At 44.1% G+C, this 20,100-nt stretch overlaps 1 protein-coding gene across 3 annotated transcripts in view; it reads left to right on the forward strand.

Annotated features, from left to right (window-relative positions):
• Positions 1-20,100, forward strand: part of Sil1 (SIL1 nucleotide exchange factor) — a 245,648-nt gene that overhangs the window by 144,450 nt on the left and 81,098 nt on the right. For all 3 annotated transcript variants that reach the window (XM_050135036.1, XM_050135037.1, XM_050135038.1), the window contains one exon: positions 16,050-16,170. In XM_050135036.1, the coding sequence (XP_049990993.1) occupies positions 16,050-16,170 (121 nt within the window). The remainder of the gene's footprint in view (positions 1-16,049; positions 16,171-20,100) is intronic.

A 20,100-nucleotide genomic window follows, 5' to 3' on the forward strand; every position in this document is an offset into this window, starting at 1 on the left:
GTGTGTGTGTCTGTGCATTCTCATTGTTCTTAAGCAGCTGTCCTGAATTGAAATTGTCAGTGTGTGTTTATGAACTTTCATTTTAACCCTCATTTAGTCTAATTTCTACAAATACGTGTAAGTAAAGCTCACGACCAGTCTAGTTTAGTAGTTACAGTCCCTGATAAAGTTCTTAGGAGGGGCTAGATGAGACAGTGTTACCCAAGCTCTTATGTGTAAGTGTGGTGTTTATACAGACATGACTTGCCTCACATTTGAGACAATGTTACCCATGCTCTTGTGTGATGGAGGAAGGTCATTGGCTAATAAAGAAACTGCCTTGGCCCATTTGATAGGCCAGCCTTTAGGTGGGTGGAGTAAATAGAATATAATTCTGGGAGGAAGGGAAAAGGGAAAGTGAGCTCAGATGCCATTTCCTCTCCTCTCTGGGGCAGACACGATGAAGCTCCTACCCAAGATGGACATAGGCTAGAATCTTCCTGGTAAGCGCACCTTGGTGCTACACACATTAATAGAAATGGGCCAGGCAGTGTTTAAATGAATATAGTTTGTGTGTTGTTATTTCAGGGCATAAGCTAGCCAGGCGGCCAGGAACCGGGCTGTGGGAAGAGGCCTGCAGCTCTTACTACACTTGTGTGTAAGTGTGGTGTTTATACAGACGTGGCTTGCCTCACATTTGCTTTCTTGAACCACTCCATCTCCTGTTGGCAGTAGGTATTACTGTTCAAACAAGCAAACAAAAATCACCCATGACAACCTGGTTTTCTTTAGAAATAACTATTTTTCTATCTAATACCCCCATTTTTTCCCTTAAAAATCCAGTGATTTCCTAGAATATGTCTTGTAGGGTGTTGTAGTAGGTATGTTTATGCTGTTTTAAATATTAGAAAAGTTTTCTCAAACCGTAGGGAGGTTTTGTTGCTTGTTTTATGTGAAATGAGATTTCCTGAACTTTTGTAAAGAACATGGCCTTGGGTATTCTCGTCTCCTATCTGGATTTTCTTCGTTTGTTGGACTCCTTTGCCTGTCCTCACTGCTGTGACTTTCTTACAGATCCCCCCCCCCCCACATTTGCTTTATATTTTTTCCAGTTTTACTCCTTTTCACTGATTTAATCTTGAGAGGGCATCTTCTGTTGTAACTCATTTCTGGTTCTTATTGCACTTGTAGTACTTCATTTCTGGCTTTTTGTTTTGTTTTTGGGTTTTTTTTTTAAGAATCATTTATTGTTTAAAAATATCTTTGTGCACCGGGCGATGGTGGCGCACGCCTTTAATCCCAGCACTCGGGAGGCAGAGGCAGGCGGATCTCTGTGAGTTCGAGACCAGCCTGGTCTACAAGAGCTAGTGCCAGGAGAGGCTCCAAAGCCACAGAGAAACCCTGTCTCGAAAAACCAATAAATAAATAAATAAATAAAATATCTTTGTGAACTTCTGTGTGCATTTGCATTGAATGAACTAAGTAGAGCCCCCTAAATCCAATGGATAAATAGTTATATTTAACGTTACCAGATACCCAAAAGCATTTTCCTAATTTTATCCTTACTGACAAGGAATTGCAACTAGGCCCTGTATTGTGCCTGTACTGCAAAGCCTAAGGGATGCGTGCTTGTGTACACAGCTGGAGAGTACCCTACATTTCTCTCTAAGGGACAGTGGGAGACATGGGCCTTCTCAGAAGAAACCATAATCGTATGCTGACATCTGCTTGAACATTAGCAGGGGTGCTGACACTTGAGAGGACAGTGAGAACAGAAGAGTAAGATAGGGGTGTCATCAAAGCTGTCCTTGGGTGAACGCGTAAGTCACAAACAATCCCACACCAGTTTGGAATTATGATTAATAGAATGGTTATTTAAAGGGGAAAATTTATAGATCACTGTCCCAGACAACAGCCCTCTGCACAATCAGGAAAGGAGTCTAGTCACCGGAAGCGGAACCGGAAGCCAGAGAGAGAGAGAGGAGAGGGAAGCGGTCGCTTTTTTAAAGGGAGAGAGACCACACCCCAATGGGCTGGTATCTCAGCGGCTATTGGCTGAAGGAGTGGAAGGAGCTCCCGCAACATTTGGGGTGTGTCATGTGACTGCAGTATTCGGAGGTGTTATACAATGAGGAAAAACTTACTTTTTAATAAGGACTAGTTCTCAGGAGCTCTCAGGTTTGTTTCCTAGAATGCTGGGGGGGGGGTCACTGGAAAAGTTTGACATTTTTTATACATTTGGAATGGGAGGGGGAAAGAAGGTGCTATGGAGATGATTTCTTGTGGCATGGCATACTGCCTGGACTTTTGTAGGGACATGCAGGTACATAATAGCTAATTTTAAGCCTTTTAGATTTTTAAGTGGATTTAGTTACCATGTTGGGCGCCACTCTGTAGTGAGGAGCAACGTACCGTTTACCTGCTGCCCCAGCTCCCGGCCGCCTGGCTAGCTTATGCCCCAAAATAACAACACACAAATTGTATTTTTTTAAACACTGCCTGGCCCATTAGTTCTAGCCTCTTATTGGCTAATTTTCTCATCTTGTTTTAACCCATTTCTAATAATGTGTGTAGCACCATGAGGTAGCTTACCAGGGAAGATCTTAACCTGCGTCTGTGTCGGGTGGGAGAATCATGGTGACTGCTTGACTTAGCTTCCTTCTCCCAGCATCCTGTTCTGTTTACTCCGCCTACCTAATTTTCTGTCCTATTAAAGGGCCAAGGCAGTTTCTTTATTTAACCAATGAAATCAACACAAAACAAGACTCTCCCACATCAGTAGGGTGTATATCACCAAACTGCAGTTGCAAAGTTCATGTTGGATGCTGAGAATTGGGACACCTGTGTAGATCTGAGGTGTGCAGCAGGCGGCCTGTCAAAGGTGTGTGCTCCAGCAGGTTCGCTAGACTGCTGTCTGTGTGCCCACCGGCCTAGAATATCCAGGCCTCCATGGCCACGCTTGGGTGGGATCTGCCAGCACTACCCAGCGAGAAGCAGACAGCCAAAGTCAGACAGCTGTTTTCTAATCTCTTTGGTTTGCTGTGACAAAACTCTCTGAAGCTCGTGACAGAGCCAAGCTACTGGGAAGCATGAAGCTTCTCCCCTGTTGCTGGCAGTTGTTCTGATTTAAGTCCTCACCCCTGCATTTATGTAAGCTCTACTGCTGGAGTTGACCTCTTCGATTTTTAGATGGGTTTGGTGACCTACAGGAGGCTGTAGTACTGTTTTCAGTGTTGACTTGGCTTGGCTTATCTGGTCTATTTGTTGCCTTCCCATTTCGGATACCCTGTAGCTTTCATTGTTATTGAATTTTTTTTTGTAGCCTTAATAAGGCAGTTTGGCATGGAAATTCTACAAAAATCATGTGCTCACCTCTACTCTATAGAACTTAAGCAGGTGTTTGTTGAGAACTGTTAACACAGTTTGAGCATCTATCATGGCACTAGTCCCTGGCTCATAGCTGAGAAAACGAACAAATCAAGCAGAAACAAAGTAAATGCCATATTGAGAGCTCTTTAATGTCAGCCCTAAGCATCTCTTACGTGTATTTTTTACTCTTATGGTGAACTTTATTAACCCTGTCAAATTGATAGATAGCAAGATGCCTGCTCTGTAGATGAGTTTATCAGTACACGATGATAGACTCTAACGGTTAGAGCTGTCAAGGGCTGGAGCAGGGTCTTCTCTAGTGGTTCATTTGCCGCCTAAGCTGAACAATTGTTGGAATCATCTGTATGGCTCAAGCTGCAGCTCTGGCTGGTGAACCAACAGTAGAGGTGAAGGGTGAAGAGAACATGCCACTGTTACGTAGGTGTCCTAGCACTCATGGTCCAAACTGTTGAGATAAGAGCAGCAAACAGATTGTCCTGCACATGCTCTCACAGGTGAAAGAAGGCTTAGTTACTGACACCATTTGTTCTTCAAGGTGCCTGCAATGGGAAGGGGCAAGGATTTGTGACCAGTTGTTTGGTGACGGTCTTCTCTACACTGTACCTGTTGTTTCACCTTCCTTTTCTACCCCAAGGCTGCAGCCGGGGGGGGGGGGGGCACGGCTATCCTTATCCTTTGTGGATAATCTAGAGGAAAGTTTGACTCTAGGAATTTTGTCCCTCTGGGTATCCTATGGTTTGCCTTACTTTGCGCTGCTGAGAACATACAAGTGCAGGGACTGAGGGGTTTTTGTGGTAGAGAAAATGCAGAGGTCAGTAGTACTTGATACTGTTTTGAAATAATTCCTAGAACCATGTTTGGCTGTAGAAGTAACAAGTGCTATAAAGAGAACAAACAATGCCAGTTACGTGACAGGGTCCCTGGGGATTGATGTGGCAGAGAAAGGAAAGAGATTAAGAATTAAATCTCCATACCTTGGCACGTTGGTCTTTTTAACATTCTTATTAAATTATAATTTCTCCTTTAGGAAAACAGATGAGGACAAAACACATGTTTAGAATGCAGGCTTCATGCTTTACATTTGATAATGAGCAGGTTTAGCACTCTTTGGTTCTCAGTCAACCTGTGTTCAAAGTGTCAATTAGCCAATAAATATTATGAGAAGCAAGAGTCAGAAACAGTTGTGTCATTCCTGCTAACGAGCTGCTAATGAAATCGTGCCTGGGCGGAGTCCTCTGGAGTCTCCTCTAGAAAATGAGCCTGACACCTCTGATCCCTGAGAAACAGGCACATTTAACTCCTTCACTCCCAGTTTGTCAGTTTCCTATCTCTGCATTATGAAGTGAAGCTTCTGTATTACGCTTAACTTCAATTGTGGCAAGAATTTTTAAAACAATCTTCATTTTACTGAGTAGCTTTGAAGCAGGTGTAAAGGGCTAATAGAATATAAGGTGTGGTCTTCCCCCAGTTTTCTTGGGTCTGTGGATGATTCCTTTTCCTTTTTCCTACTGTTTTTGTGTCTTTTCTCTTCTTACCCCAACTCTCCTTCCTTCCTTCCTTCCTTCCTTCCTTCCTTCCTTCCTTCCTTCCTTCCTTCCTTCCCTCCCTCCCTCCCTCCCTCCCTCCCTCCCTCCCTCCCTCCCCTTCAGTGAAGTCTGGGTAACTTCAGGATTCTGTAAAGATAAGGGAACAGGAGTGAATGGGGACTGTATCTTACAAAGAGATGTGGCAGTAAATGGTGAACTTCCCAGAAACTAGATGCCCACCATGAGTAAAAATTAAGGGGCTCCGCTGTACTTGCTAGTCTTACTGCCTCACCTTGTAAAGTGAAAAAAGGGAAGAGAGATGAGAGGGTAGGCTAGGAGCTGGCTCAGAACCAAGTGCAGACATGCATTGTGGGTTGCTATGCCTTCTTCATCCTAGTCTCCTGTATTTCACCTCTGAAATTATTAAATGTGGGGCTGTGATATGTCCCAGGGGGCTAATGGGAAGAGTTATTGCATGTTCTTAAGGTTCTGATGCTTTTGTGGGGGGTGCTGATGGGACCAAGGTAGAACTCCTATTTTTTCTGGTCCTTTTCACTGCTCAGTCTTTTCATTTCATATCCATCCTCTGAGATCAGCTCTGTGTCTGAGAGGATGGTGATAACATCCTGATGGCCTTTTGCTCCTTGAACTCCTCCAGTTTATAGGCTGAGGTCCAGGTGCTTCAAGCATGCTCAGACATTGCTTTCAGGAGAAGTGTTCTTTAAGTTTAGGTCTTAAGTGCTCTTATCTCTCCCATTTACTTACTAGACCTCAGGAACCAGATTGGATTTGTTTATGTCCCTTCTGGTAGGTACCAATACGGGGGCCCAGAGCATCCACAGTAGACCATGATAGGAGGAGTGCCTCGAGAACATTGGGCTCTTGCCCAGGCCTCAGTAAATGCTCACTGACAGGCTAATTGTAGAGAGAGGCTCACTGTTAACTTATGCTCAGTAGAGCCCTTGCCTGTTTCAGGCACTTCTATTGTAACAGAAAATCTTCTTTTTGTTGTTGGTGGTGGTGGTGGCCGCGGTGTGTGTGTGGTGTATCCATGTGTTTGTGGCTGTATATGCCCATGCGTACCTATATGGAGATCAATATTGGTAGTTCTTCTATTTCCCTACGCCTCAGTTTTTCAGACAGTCTCTCACTGAGTTTTCAGGTTGGCTAGCCAGTGAGTCTCTAGGATCCTCCTGCCTCTGCCCCTTCCAATACTAGGGTCACAGAAGCTAAACTCCATTCCCAGCTTTTTATGTAAGTGCCAGAATCAGGAGCTCATGTTTGCATAGCAGGCTCCTTACTCATGGAACCGTTCCCCAGTCTCAAGAGAAAGTTTTCAAAGTGACTTCCATAGTGTCTTCCTTGGAGATTATATTAGCTAGGGTTCTCTGCAGGAACAGGACTGCTAAAAGGAATGTGTTTGTGTGTGTGTGTGTGTGCGTACATACATACATACATACGAATTCATTAAAGTGGCTTACAGGTTGTGGTGTAGCTAACCCAAAAATTACTGTCTCCTGACAGTCTACGAGGCTGGGTGTCTCAGCGGCTCTTCAGTATACACTGGGATCCTGAAGAAATAGGCTCTAATGCCAATGAGCCCAGAGCGAGGTGAGCAGGCACAGGGCAAAAGCTTCTTTCTTCCCTGTCCCCTAGATAGGCTGCCAGCAGAAGGTGTGGCCCCATTTAGGAAAGGTCTTCTGACCTCAGATGGTCCAGATTTAAGATCAAATCTCTTACAGGTCAAGCTGACAACCAAGCATAGCCATCTCAGGGAGGCTTGTTTTTGTGAATTCTGGTTGTCATAGCGATTGGAGACCAGCTGTCATCTGTCTGCCCTGGCACTGGGAAAGGGGACAGTGGTGTAGGGACAACAGTGAGATTTTTGGAGGTTCTTTCTGGGAGGATCACGAAAGCTGATGGGGTAGCTCTCTGAGGGGCTTTCCTGCAGCCCAGAGAGCTGTGCGTGCACTGGGGAGCAAGCCTCTTCTCAGAGAGCTCTTAGAAGGCCCTACATGGAGTCTAGAGTCTATGACTCAGAGTGAAAGATCAGTTTGGTGAAATTTTTTATTTTTCTCAGTTTGACATTGTTTAGTCCTTTAAAAAAATGTGTCAGTATAACCACAACCCAGAATATCTCATTAAGTGTTTCACTTTAAAAAAACAAGAAAGAAAGAAAAGTCTCTGTAATTCACTTAAAAAATAACAGCATGCGGTTCAGGGTCGGGTGCCCTAGGGATGTGCGCACACTTCTGTCACTTGTTCAGTTTACTTCTGCCTCAGAGACGAGATGCTCATCTGTGTGCAGCAGGGGCCTTGCCAGGGCTTGTTTGGGGTTTGAATAAAAAGGCAAAGGAAGGAGGATAGGGCTGTGGTAGTCATGGCAACAGGACTGGGCTGGCTCAGGGCTGCCCAGCCCTAGTTAGGCAGGTGGCGGCTCTAGTGAAGCGTGTGGTGTGGCATATTCTTTCTGGCTGGTGTGGCAGAGGAACTGGTGTTCTGGAGGCCTACTGTGTGCCCTGGAGCTGAGCCTGAGCTGTGGGCCTGAGTAATTGATCCCTGCCCTTCAGAAATTCAGCTTTTTAATGGGGAGATGTTACTCTTACTATATACCTGAAGAACTTAAATAATAATAATAATAAAGTCTGTTTTATCTTGGTTGATATTTACCTTTTGGGTACTTTGAGGTTGCATTCCTGAAGTACCTTTTTCTTTTTCTGAACCCATACTTGTTTCTCATTGGTTCCCTACAGAGAGTACAGCACATTAGGGAAAATGGGGATAGGAAATTCTTTTTATTTGTTACATAAGGGTGCAAAGATTCAGAAAGATAAAGGAATTTGGCTAAATTCACCTGGCTTTCAAAGACATACCTGCCTGAGTATCAGAGTTTTAGGGTCCATAGTAGGGTGTGTCTTGACTATAACTTACTTGTCACAGAGAAGCAGGTGGTCAGTTGTCTTTTTTAAATGCCTGATTTTTTTTTCACATACCAAGGTGGAAAACACACAGCAAATGAACTCAACAACCTAACAATCTAGCATTATGTGATGCAATCAGTATCTGGAGGCAGGATTCACTCACTGACAGTGGGTAGCATATCAGGTTAAAAGTCCGATTGCCCAGTGCTTAAGGAGCCACCATGTCTGCACCTGCTGGTGGGGGAATGGCAGAGAATGCTCCTGGAAAGTGAGTTCCTTGAGAGACAGAAGCCTCAGTTGAGCTTAACCAGGCCAACCAGGGTTCCGGACACTCAGTAGTCACCAAGGTCAGAGTCAGGCCAATGGTAGAGAATCCTGGTGGGAGAGGCAGCCACTGAAACTGTCCCTTGTTGCTAAAGTGTGTGGCTGTGTGCCGTGAGTTATGGTGGAGACCAATCTGTTGAGCTGCTTGGAGTTTGGGTTTGTAGGGCCCTTCAGAGGCCCACTTTGTCCTTGTTGACTTTTTGGTTCCTGCTTCTGACTGGGGCAGGCAACGGTTCCCAGGCATTGCTGGCTAAACCCAGGGCTCATTCTGATGTCAGCGTGTTCTGATGCCAGGAGGTTGAGTCCAGTGACTCCATCTTTGTTTTCCTTTGTTGTTGTTGTAAGTGTTCACTATATGTGACCAACAGGGACAGCTATTTGGCTTCAGGCCTCATTATCCAGTACAACTGGAAATCCTGAAGTAGAACACCCTCAGCAGAATCACACAGAATATACCTCACACCTCTTCCCTCCTGAAGCCACAAGACAGGCTGGCACAAGAGCATCCATCTTAGCTGGTGCTATGTCTGCTGAGGCTGGGCAGCCAGGTGATGCCACAGCCTCATGGCCTGAAGAGGCCCCTGCGGTTGTGAGTCCATGAGGGACGAATTTTAATCACTGGGCCCTGGGAGGAGCTGGGATAAATCCTGAGTCAGGCAACACTTGATAATGGGTGAAACGTATCTTTTCCAGCAGTGACAAATTGGCGTCTGTGGGCTGAATTCTATTTATAGCTATATTTTGTTTAGCTTTCCGATGTTCTAATTTGACTGCATTCTGAAAGGGCACTTTTCACAGGCCCTGCAGTTCCCTGTGTTCTAACAGATGGCCTCTCTCTTCTCTTCACCAGCCTTCCTTCATGGACTGTTGTCTCCTACCCGAGACCACCATTCTTATCGGCTCTTCTCCCAGGTCCCTCTGCCCAGGTCCTCATGGTCTCAGGCATCCTGACTCTTTCCTCTCTTGTCCTTCAGGCACTGTCTCTATGTTCTCAGCTTAGATTGGCTTGGTCCCTAGACATATTTGCTGTCATTGGATTGCATCTTATAAATTGATTGCTTCTTAGGGATTAAAAGGACAGTATTCTTTATCTGAACAAATAAAAATTAAAAAAAAATTCCTGAGAGACAGTTTATAATTCTCCATGTGCTATGGATAGAGAGAATACAAGGGTAGTTTCTAGACTATAGTGTTCCATGGAGCAGAAAAACTTCAAAAGAAAATTCTGGGGACCGGAACCTTTTTATTTTGCTGAGTTAAAGACTTTAGCATAGAAATCAACTACCATCTATCATTATCATATTTTAACACTAAAAAGAATCATTATTTTATTAGCTGCTCTTAATTTCCATGTTTCAGGACCATTGGGATCAGTTGCCACCATAAACAAAGCACCTCAAAGCTTGGTGGCTTAAAGCAACAGTAATTCCTTCTGTGTAGCTCCGACTCTTAGAGCCAGTCACGGCTCACACACCCTTCATGTGCCCCCAGAGAAACAAGGGAAGCAGCCAGGATGTAGAGGAGCGATGGGACCCAGAAGGATTGGAAATGACAGAAATGAGCCAACTGTTACAGATGCAGTTAACAATGCCACTGAGGGTTGGGAAGAAATGACAACCCAAGAGACTTTGTATATAGCCACAACATTGATAAATATATTTACCATAAAGATATGGATTGGCATTAAATTTTTGTTTATTGCATTTTATTGGTGTATGCGTACACACATGTGTGCACATGCCATGGTTCATTTATGGAGGTCAGAGGACAACTGTAGGAGTTGGTTCTGTTCTTCCACCACGTGGGGCCCAGGGACTGAACCCAGGTTTGTGAGGGTTGGGGCAAGAGCCTTTATTATTGAGCTCTCTTGCTAGCCTGTAGATTGGCTTTTTTGTTTTTATTTTTCAAGATGGGGTTTTTCAGTAGTTTTGGAACCTGTCCTGGAACTAACTCTTGTAGACCAGGCTGGCCTCGAACTCACAGAGATCCACCTGCCTCTGCTTCCCAAGTCTGGGATTAAAGGCCTGTGCCACCACCACCCAGCTTAGGTTGACATTTTTGAAACTAATTGCTTTACACTGTAGAGTTAAATATATTGTAAATGTATAATGAGATAATGAGAGCCAGGTTTGTCACAGTTGGAGAGCTAGTCATAGAAGGGGCAGTAAGACGACAGGTAATTCTGCTGTGTTAGACTGGAGCCTGTAGTATCTGTCTAGATTAGTAAGTTTCAGAGTGTGTAGAGATAAGGGCTAGAGTGTTTGCCTAGCATGAAGCACCAGGTCCAGTCCACAGCACCACATAAAACAGGCATGGTGGCACATGTTTGTAACCTCAGCACTCAGAAAGGGAGGCAGGAGGATCCTCAGCATGGGCTACAAGAGACCCTGTCGCAAAAGCGTATGCCCACAGATAAACAGAAGTATAAGTGTGTGTGTGTGTGTGTGTGTGTTCTGTTGTATACGTGGATGAGGGATCTGTGCCCCCTTGGCGGTGCTGGAAGCAATGGCTCCCTAGTAGGATGGACAACTCCGGCGTTAATCTTGGTTTCTGAACACTGTTTTCCAATAAATAATGAGGTCTGAGAAAAGGAAGTTATATTAAGGTGAACATGGAACTTCTTGAAGAATCAGAAAGTAAAGAAATACTTTGGAAAATAAAACGGTGTTGAGGAAGCAGGTACTTGTTAAGATAAAAGAGTGGACCAAAGGAGCTCCTCCTAACTGTTAAAACTGAAACATTCTGAGCAGCAAAACAGTTACTGCTCTTGGGCTGGAGAGCTGGTTAAACAAGCAAGAGGACCAGAGTCTGTTCCCCAGAATCCTCATAAATGAGGGGGAGCCTGGTACCCCCCCCTGTATTTTTATCCTTGGAAGGTGGAGACTGGCTGTAGTGGTTTAAATGAGATGTTCTCGATACCTGGTCCCTCATTTGTCCTTTTTGGGCAGGATTAGGAAGTGTGGCCTTGTTGAATGAAGTTTGTCACTTGGACTTTTGAGTCTCAAAAGCCATTTGGAGTTAGCTCCAAATCTGCAGGGAATTTCCTTGGTAAGCTAGCCATTGAGACCATCCTTATTTGTGAGCTCCGGGTTTGATTGAGAGACCTCTTAAAGAATGAATTAGGAAGAGTCATGATATTAACCTGGACTCCATACATGTGTACCCACACTTCTGTGAACATGTATACATGCATATATAAGCCACACACATATGTACATGAAGGAAAAAGAAGAATAAACCAAACAAAACCCAACAATAATTCTAGAACAAGGAAACAGCTGGATAGTGGGTAACACTGGTAGGGTTGGAAAGGGGTCTTTAATTAGTTAACACTAATATTAATTGTTCTATGACTATGTAAGATATTAACTTTGGGAAAGGGTGTTTGGAATATGTACTGTTTTTTGCAAATTTTAAACCAAATTTAAAATTATCTCAAGTAAATTTCCATAGTTCAGCTTGACGTGGCTGATTACCCAGGTCTTAGTGCAACCCACCCCCAGCCTGCAGTTTGCATCCAGGGCTGGCGCCTGGTTCTCTTCTGAGAGCTGGGATCTGCCTCCAGAGAGTCAGTGCTGGGTTAACAGCCCCTGGAGGCTTTGGGATCCCGGTCTTCTGCCCTTGTCCTATCTTCACCTAATCCCTCTTTCTTTTTCTGGCTGTCTTGTTACTTCTCTGCTCTTTGCCAGCGCTTCCTTGGTTGGCTGGTTTGTTTGCTATGTTTTTCCTCCTTTACAGAAGCTAAGAGATGCAGGTCAGATCACACTCCAGCTTGGCGTTTTTCCCAGCAGGGTGGAGACATGTGAAATGTTGTATTTTCTGTTGCTCTGCGAGGGCTGCCACAACCGGTCTCGTAGACTAAGTGAGCTAACCTGTGTTTTGAGTCAACACCATTGTGCTTGTTCTTGCCCCCTGTGGTGGCTCGTGTGAAAAGAGCAATTTTGGAATTTTCTCCAAATAAAATAATTATTCACATAAGATCCTATTTTCTTCCACCCATTATGTCTGAGGCCTATATATTCATGTTCTTTCTCTATCCCATTTCTAAGACCAAAGCCAGAAAATTTACGATGTCACTGTTGTTATAAACATTAATATTTTATTAGTAAAAATAACTTTCACATGACTAATTGATATGAATCTCTTTGCTTTAGTGAAAGCTCTCAGTCAAAAAATATCTTTCTATATATATATATTAAAATTTTTACTCGGCAAATAATCATTGAGCATTCACTGTATACTGAGCTATGAGGTAATCCCTAGGAAGAAAATGGTGAACATATAACCAGATAAACTTTAAAACTTACAAAATATGGGTTGTGGTGCATGTCGTAACATGGTTGTGGTGCTCTGAAAGCTCTTGGGTAGACAGATCTGACCTGAGGAAGCAGGTTGCTGCTCGGGCGGGTGACGGCCCTTAGCTAGAATGCAGACATGAGGCAGAGGCTGGCACTAGACAGAGCATTCGGGGCAACGAGAGCAGAGGTGAAATGCCCTCTGATAGGGGATAGGTTCTTTCATGGGGAGAAGGGGTGGACAGGGCTGAAGAGTGGGGCACTGGTGGACCTCACAACTAGGGTAAGGATTTTCTCTTTACTCCTAAGAACAATAGGAAACATCTATCTGGTTTGAAGCAGAAATTGTATTTATTAATTCTCTCTCTCTAACTCCCTGCCTAGCCCCCCCCCCCCCGTCCCTCTCCCCCTCTCTCCTCCCTCTTTTTGTCTACACACACAGACACACACACAGACACACACACACACACACACACAAGAAGAGAGAGAGAGAGAGGAATGGGGTGGAGCAGGCCTGTTGGAAAGTTATGGTAGTGTCCAGACCAAAAATATGGTGATAGTCTGGATAAAAGCAATAGTGGAAAGATGGAAGAAAAGATTTGTTTTATCCTTGGGCTTTTTATTTTTTTTTTCCTTTTAAAGAATTTATATTAACCACATGGTGGTGGTGCTCACCTTTAATCTTAACACTTTGGCAGGTGGGTCTCTGAGTTCAAGGCCATCTACAGAGCAAGTTCCAGGATATCCAGGGCTATACAGAGAAACCCTGTCTTGAAAAAAAATCAAAATAAATAAATAAGTACACAAGCAAACCAATAGATTTTATTAGATTTATCACCCAGGCATGATGGTGCACGTCTTTAACCCCCACACTCAGGAGGCAGAGGCAGACGAATCTCTCAGTTTGATGCCAGCCTGGTCTATATAGTGAGTTCCAGGACATTCAGAGCTACCTAGTGAGACCCTGTCTCATAAAACTGAGTGGGGGAAGGGTGGAGAGGAGAGACAGATAGACCGAGACATAGCAGAAAAATTGCACAGGTTTTGGAGATGGCAAAGCAGATGTGTATATCACAGGTGGTCTGGGTAGTGCACAGCTGGAATGAACTGTGCGCTATTTCATGGGCTTCCGATCTCTGTAATATGCACCCAGGAGAGAATATTCTGTTTGCGTTGCTAGTTTGAGGTCTCTCTGAGTGAAGCACCTTCTCTCCCTCGTTGTTCAGGGAGGAGAAAATAAAGAATTATCTGTTAGGAATAGAAGTTGCCTGACCTTTTTCAGGAGCCATCTTAGGCCATTAGGATTTTTGTTTTTAGTTTTTTCTTGTGACAGAGTCTCACTCTGCAACCTATACTGGCCTAGAACTCATTGTGTAGCCCGGGCTAGCCTGGGGCTTACGGTAAGTCTCCTGCCTCTGCTTCACAAGTGTTGGGATCATAGGTATGTGCTATCCACTCAGCTCATTAGCATTATGTCTCTGTTCCAAGAGAGAAACCAGGCCTTGTGTAGAGCAGCAATGTGAGCCCACACTCCTTCCAGTGCTGTGGCATAGCCTTCCCCATGACCTTCCTGGTGCTATGGTCCAGCCTGACCCGTGCACTGTGACGAAGCCTTTGCACACAGGGTCCTCTCATTTAGGAGCCCCCCCCCCCCCGGTGTGTATCCCAGTGATAGTTTTTAGATGTACTGCAGGTTCTGTGTATTTCAGCCAGGGCTGCAGCCGCTCCTCTTTGTGGTGGAGTGGCAGGACAGAAAGGACACATCTCAGTATGATGTTTTCTAGTTCCTTGGTTGGAGGCAGAGTGGCTACAGTAACCCAAGAATCTGCCGCAGTCCTGCTAGCATTGAGAACCGTGAACTCCTCTCTGTTCAGTACTCTTTAGTCTCTGGGTTCCGTGATCAGCCTGAGAGAGCTTGGGCTATGTTTATGTTTTTGTTTTTTTTTTCTTACAAAGATTTTTTTTTTTAAAGATTATCACTTTTTTTTTAAGGTCTTATTATGTAGTCAGGGTGTCCTCATATTGAGTACTCAGGGTAGCCTCAAACTCAAAATCCTCCAGCTTCATGCTCTAAGTATTGGGATTAGAGCTATTACTACCATGCCTGTTTTCTATTTTGTGCTCCTGAATCAAACTCAGCGCCAGTACTCAGGACCATCTCTGGCAAAGAAAACAGGCAGAGTCCAAGTGTCAGAATTAATCTTTTTTTGTGTTTTTGTTTTTAAAGAAAAATACGTATTCCTTTTATGCCGTTATCTTCTGAATGCCAGGGTTAGAGGTCGGTGCCACCACTCCCAGATTTTTAGAGGCATCATTTTCGCTTCAAATTTCCTGTTTCCAAAAAGCTCCTATGAATTGTCCGTCCTTCAGCCAGTGCTGGGTGTTCTGGTACACGCCTGTAATCCCAGGATTTAGGAGGCTCAGGCAAGAAAAGCAAGAGTTCAAGTCCAGCCTGGGCTACATAGTGAATTCTAGGCCATCTAGGTTACAGGGTAAGAACATATCTATATAAACATATACATATATATATAATCATTTTAAAATTATTTTTATTTATATATAGTTTATATGTAGAAAGATTATTTTGGTGGTGTGGTATGTAATAGTTGCCTGGTAAATGCAGTTTCTCTGAATGACTGGATGAATGAGTATAATGTTCTGTTTGTAGTACGTGATATTGGCATAGTCGCGTGTAAACTATCCCTGGGTATTTTGTGCATTGCATACACATAGTCCATCCTTTGACAACACTTGTTTCCCCAGCTAATGGATCTGTTCCTCTGAGATAAGTAAGTGGGCGTAGTTTTTCAGTTTCTCTTAGCTCTGCTGCCTGCTTCCTTGGCTACTATATCTTTCTGCTTTTTCTTTTTTTATGTAGGGTTTCTCCATGTAGCCCTGGAACTCCCTCTATTGACCAGGCTGTCCTCAAACTCAGGTCTGCCTGCCTCTGCCTCCAGAGTGCTGGGATTAAAGGCACGTGTCACTATGCCCATCAGATCCCTTTTTCTTATTCATAAGTGTTATGAACCACATATTTTATTTACCAAGCTCTAGCATTCGGCCTGGGGAAATTCAAAAGGAAGAAATACAGTTTCTGTGATCAGGGATGCAAAAGAGCCCAGTCCTAAAAACGAGGGTGATGAGCTACCAAGCTTGCTAGCATTCTGGGATGTCTTGGATGGTGTGGGACTTTCAAGGGAGGGGCAAGAAGGGTGTTACAGAGAAAGACAATAGTGTCAGCAATGTCTTGATGATGGTTGAGGGGTTACCCGCCATTTGCCCACTGCAGACAACAGAGCTTACTAGCCTTATTCCCAGAAGGTACAAAGTAGACATGATTATCACATTCTGATAAGCAAGTGTTGATCTCAAGATTGCGGGTCCTTTTGACCACCTTACCTTAATGTCTTATAGATTCTGTTAGAGAATATGGAAAGAGTCTGTCTGAGTGTGGGATCAGGACACAGAGAGAGTTGAGTCAGAGAAGTAAACTGGACATGGTATTCTGATCTTCAGAAACTGCTCGGTCCTGCCGGTGTGTTAGCCAGCCGTTCCATCCACTGTCCTGCCAAGTTTCCTGTATGCCATGCAACCTTTCTCTTTGTGACTTTCAGGTCAGGCTGTTCCTGCAGGATCCCATGTGCGATTGAATCTACAAACTGGAGCAAGAGAGGTGAAACTCCAACAAGAAGACAAATTCCAAAATAATTTAAAAGGATTTCAAAAAGGCAAAAGGTACTGTATTAGTCCTAGGGACTAGGAGACTTAATGATGACATTGATTTGGAAATACTAGCAATGTTACCTAAGTCAAGTGTGAATTTGTTTCTCTGTGTAGCCTTGGCTGTCCTGGAACTTGTTATGTAGACCAGATTGGCCTTGAACTCAGCCCAGAAGTTCTTGCCTCTGCCTCCCAAGTGCTGGGATTAAATGCGTGCTCCATGACCAGCTATGTGTGTTACAATTTTTATTTGAAATTTAACACTGTAGAATTTATGATTAAAATTGTCAGGGTTTATGGACATTTACTTCACTTCTTTGGAAAGAAATATCTTGGAAAGAAAATAGATGCTGTAGAGGAATACTTAACCTGTCTTAAAAGTGAGCTGTTTCCCCAGTTCTTTAAGGGTACCCACTTGAATCCCAGCAATTCATGTGCTGATTACCGATGAGTCATCTGTTCATTAAAACAAGCCTGTTAGGCCTTCTGCTTTTCGGTGATATTCCCTTGGTGAACAATAAAATTGCCTGTAGAAGTCTAATTCAGACTAACTTCCCTCTTGTTAGCAGGGTTAAAATAAGCTTTCCCGTAGTGTGTGAGTGGAAGCTACTGCAGTCCCGGTGTTTGCAGGGTTCCTAACTTTGTAATAACCAGTTCGAGCGGTTTGATTTTAGAGAATTAACAGTTTCTATTTTTCCTGTTAATTACCTCGAATTAACAAATTTTCCTTGCTTGGTATTTCCTGAAAGAGAGGAAGGGAAACTTAGGCCTGGGTAGCCAGGATTAATACCCCTTAATATTAATATATAGTATTAGCACAGGGACCAGACTTGCTGGGACTGCTGCCTCTCTAGGTATGGCCAGTGAGCCAGGGTGGTTCTTATTTTAATAGTTAGAAAAACCAAAAAGAACATTTAATGATTGTGGAAATTATGTGAAATCACATGGCATTTCTTTACATGTCGTCTATGGCTGCTTTCTTGTTACAGTGGTAGAGTGGAGACGGCACAGAGCTTAAAATATTAACTGGCTATCACTTGTAGTTTGTGGACCCTGTTCTGAAAATTATTTGGAATTAATCTTGATTAAATAGATCCTATTCAGTTTTTTGATTATTACTAATTTAACAATTTTTTTTTCAAGACAGGGTTTTCTCTGTAGCTTTGGAGCCTGTCCTGGCACTAGCTCTTGTAGACCAGGCTGGCCTCGAACTCACAGAGATCCATCTGCCTCTGCCTCCCGAGTGTTGGGATTAAAGTTTTTTGCCACTACCACCTGGCTTAATTTAACAAATTTTACAGTTATATGTAAACTAGAAAGGGATGTTAGAGACCTGACTCTCCCTCCCTCCTTCTTCCTCCCTCCTTCTCTCTCTCTCTTTCTTTTTTTGAGACAGGGTTTCTCTGTATAGCCTTCACTGTCCTGGAACTTGCTCTGTAGATAAGGTTGGCCGTGAACTCACAGAGATCCACCTGTCTCTAATCTCCCAAGTGTTAGGACTTTGTCACCACTACCATGCTCTTTTTTTCTTTTTGTTTCATTTTAAAAAATGTGTCAAATGTGTGTTTGTATGTGTCAAACATGTGGGGTGCCTGCAGAGGCAAGAAGAGGGTGTCATATATCTTAGAACTAGAGTCACAGGTGGTTGTGAGCCCCTCAACATGGGTGCTGGGAACTGAACTCAGGTCCTCTGGAGGGGCAACATGTTCTCTTAATTGTTGAGCCATTTCTCCAGCTCTATGACCTTTCCTTGACCTACCACCTGACTAAAATACCAATAGCTGGTCCATGTCCCTGTTTAGTCCAGTGCCACTCATAAACCCTACAAAGGAGCATGGACAGTTAAGAGATTCTAATTTCCATTAAAATGGAGGCATTTGTCATCATCACAGACTAGGAAAGTTCTTTCTTCTTCCCTATCTCTTCATATAGGCCTATACTTGTGGTGGCCCAAATCATATAATTCTTTCTTTCTCACAGCCATATAGGAATAATCAGGTAACTGTTGTACAACCTGCTAACCTTTCCTACCTCCAGAAAGCATGTGTGTGCACATGCTTAAGTGTGTCGGTCACAGCACATGGGACTCTTTGCTCACAGCTCGTCCAGTTCTTATTTTTTCATGAAAAAGCGAACCTCCTCTTTGGCTTAAGAATTAAGAGCTTCTGGTTTGTTGTTTTGTGTGCTCCACCCTCCCGCCCCGGCTGCAGGTCATCAGTAGGAGCACTCACTGCTCAGGTCATCAGTAGGAGCACTCACTGCTTTCTCTTTGCTCCTTTTAGAGCAGGTCTCTACCCTTCCATGGGGTCACTTACCAGATATCCTGCATACCAGATATTTATGTTATGATTCATAACAGTAGTAAAATTACAATTATGGAGTAACAATGAAATAATTTTATGGTTGTGGTCACAACATGAGGCACTGTCTTAAAGGGTCACAGCATTAGGAAGGTAGAGAACCACTGGCCTAGAGCAAAAGCCTCTGTGGTCTGTAGAGACACCATAAGGAGGAGGAACTCTTGTTCCTACTTTTTCCTCTTTGCTTTTCCCCTGTGGACTGTTACTGAGGGCTTTGCCCTAGAATGGGCCCCAGAGTATGCTAGACATTTCCCTTTCTCTCTCAGCTGTTGCAGCCTTCTAGACAGATCCTCAACCAGCCTCCTCTACTTCACGGCATCTTCCTGGCTGTGGAGCAGTGAGTGGCCTGGAACAGAGGCTTCAGAGCCAGCATCCTGAAATGGGCAGTGTTTTGGATATCTGATTAGTGTGCAGTGGAGGACAAGGCCTGCCCCTTTCTATCAGGTTGTTTGGATGAATCACTGAACTGGAGAAAGAGGGAGCCACGCCTGTCCACTAGTCCTGCTGGTCATGTTGCTCCTCAGAGCCAGGAGCCTGTGGGTGCTAAGCCTGGGGGAGACTTAGGGCTATCTCAGAAGGTACTCTTGGCACTGCCTGACTTCAAGAATCTTTTTAGGCATAAAAGTCATCCTGTCAGCATCTTCATAGACAAGCATCTCTTTGCCCTGGAATCTTTTTTGAAACTTCTCCTGTGTTAGAGGAGTAAAGGACAGACTCTGTTCCATCTGAGCGGTACCATCTTGGATCAGGCGTTTGCCGTGCTGCGGTATGGTATAGCGGTGAAGAGACGAGCCAAGGCCAAGCTGCTTACCTGCTGTACCAGTTCATCTCACAGAGACCTCTGAATGCCTGCGTGACTGGCACTGGGGAAACAGTGAGAACAGACAAGTGGTAGCCTCCATGAGGGGAGTGGAGGCCATGTGGAGGTTGACAGGCAAAAAACCAAGAAAATAAACATATGAGTAAGATAATTACAAATTATAAGTTCTAGGGAAGAAATGAGCCAAGGTAATGAGTCTCTGCAGGAGACCATGTTAGATAGGATGATTTGGGAAGGAAGACCCCATCAACATATTTGAGCTGAAAGCTAAAGAAAGAGAATTTAAATCCTACAAAGCATTCTGTTTGTAAGTTTGGGGGTTATAGCATTTCAAGCAGATGGAACAGAAAGCAGAGCCCCAGGCTTTGTCAAGTTTGAGAAAATGACTCAGGTGGCTAGAGAGGAAGAGATGCTGGGAGACTGGCAGAGGTGAGGATGGGGTAGGTGTGTGGGGTGACACAGTGTATGGGGCGTTGGGGAACATTCTGAATGCTCTCCGTACACCTAGGTAAAGTAGAAAGGACTAGAGCATTTTAGGCAAGAGAGTGGCTTAGTATAGCTTAACAGAATAACCATAGTGTCTGGATAAGAGATTGAAACTAGGGGAAGAAGCAGTAAACCCCCCCGCAGGACACCATTTCAGTAGGACAGACAGGACAGAGTGGTAACTAAGTCCAGGGCATCACAGTGCAGAGCGGGTGAATTTCGAGTTAGTTTGGAAGCGCTGCCACAGGACTTGCGGATGGCTTAGGGTAGAGGCTGAGA

This window comes from Alexandromys fortis, unplaced genomic scaffold, assembly GCF_014885135.2.
Source record: "Alexandromys fortis isolate MF-2015 unplaced genomic scaffold, M_Fortis_MF-2015_v1.1 scaffold_25, whole genome shotgun sequence".
NCBI classification, from domain to species: Eukaryota; Metazoa; Chordata; class Mammalia; order Rodentia; family Cricetidae; genus Alexandromys; species Alexandromys fortis.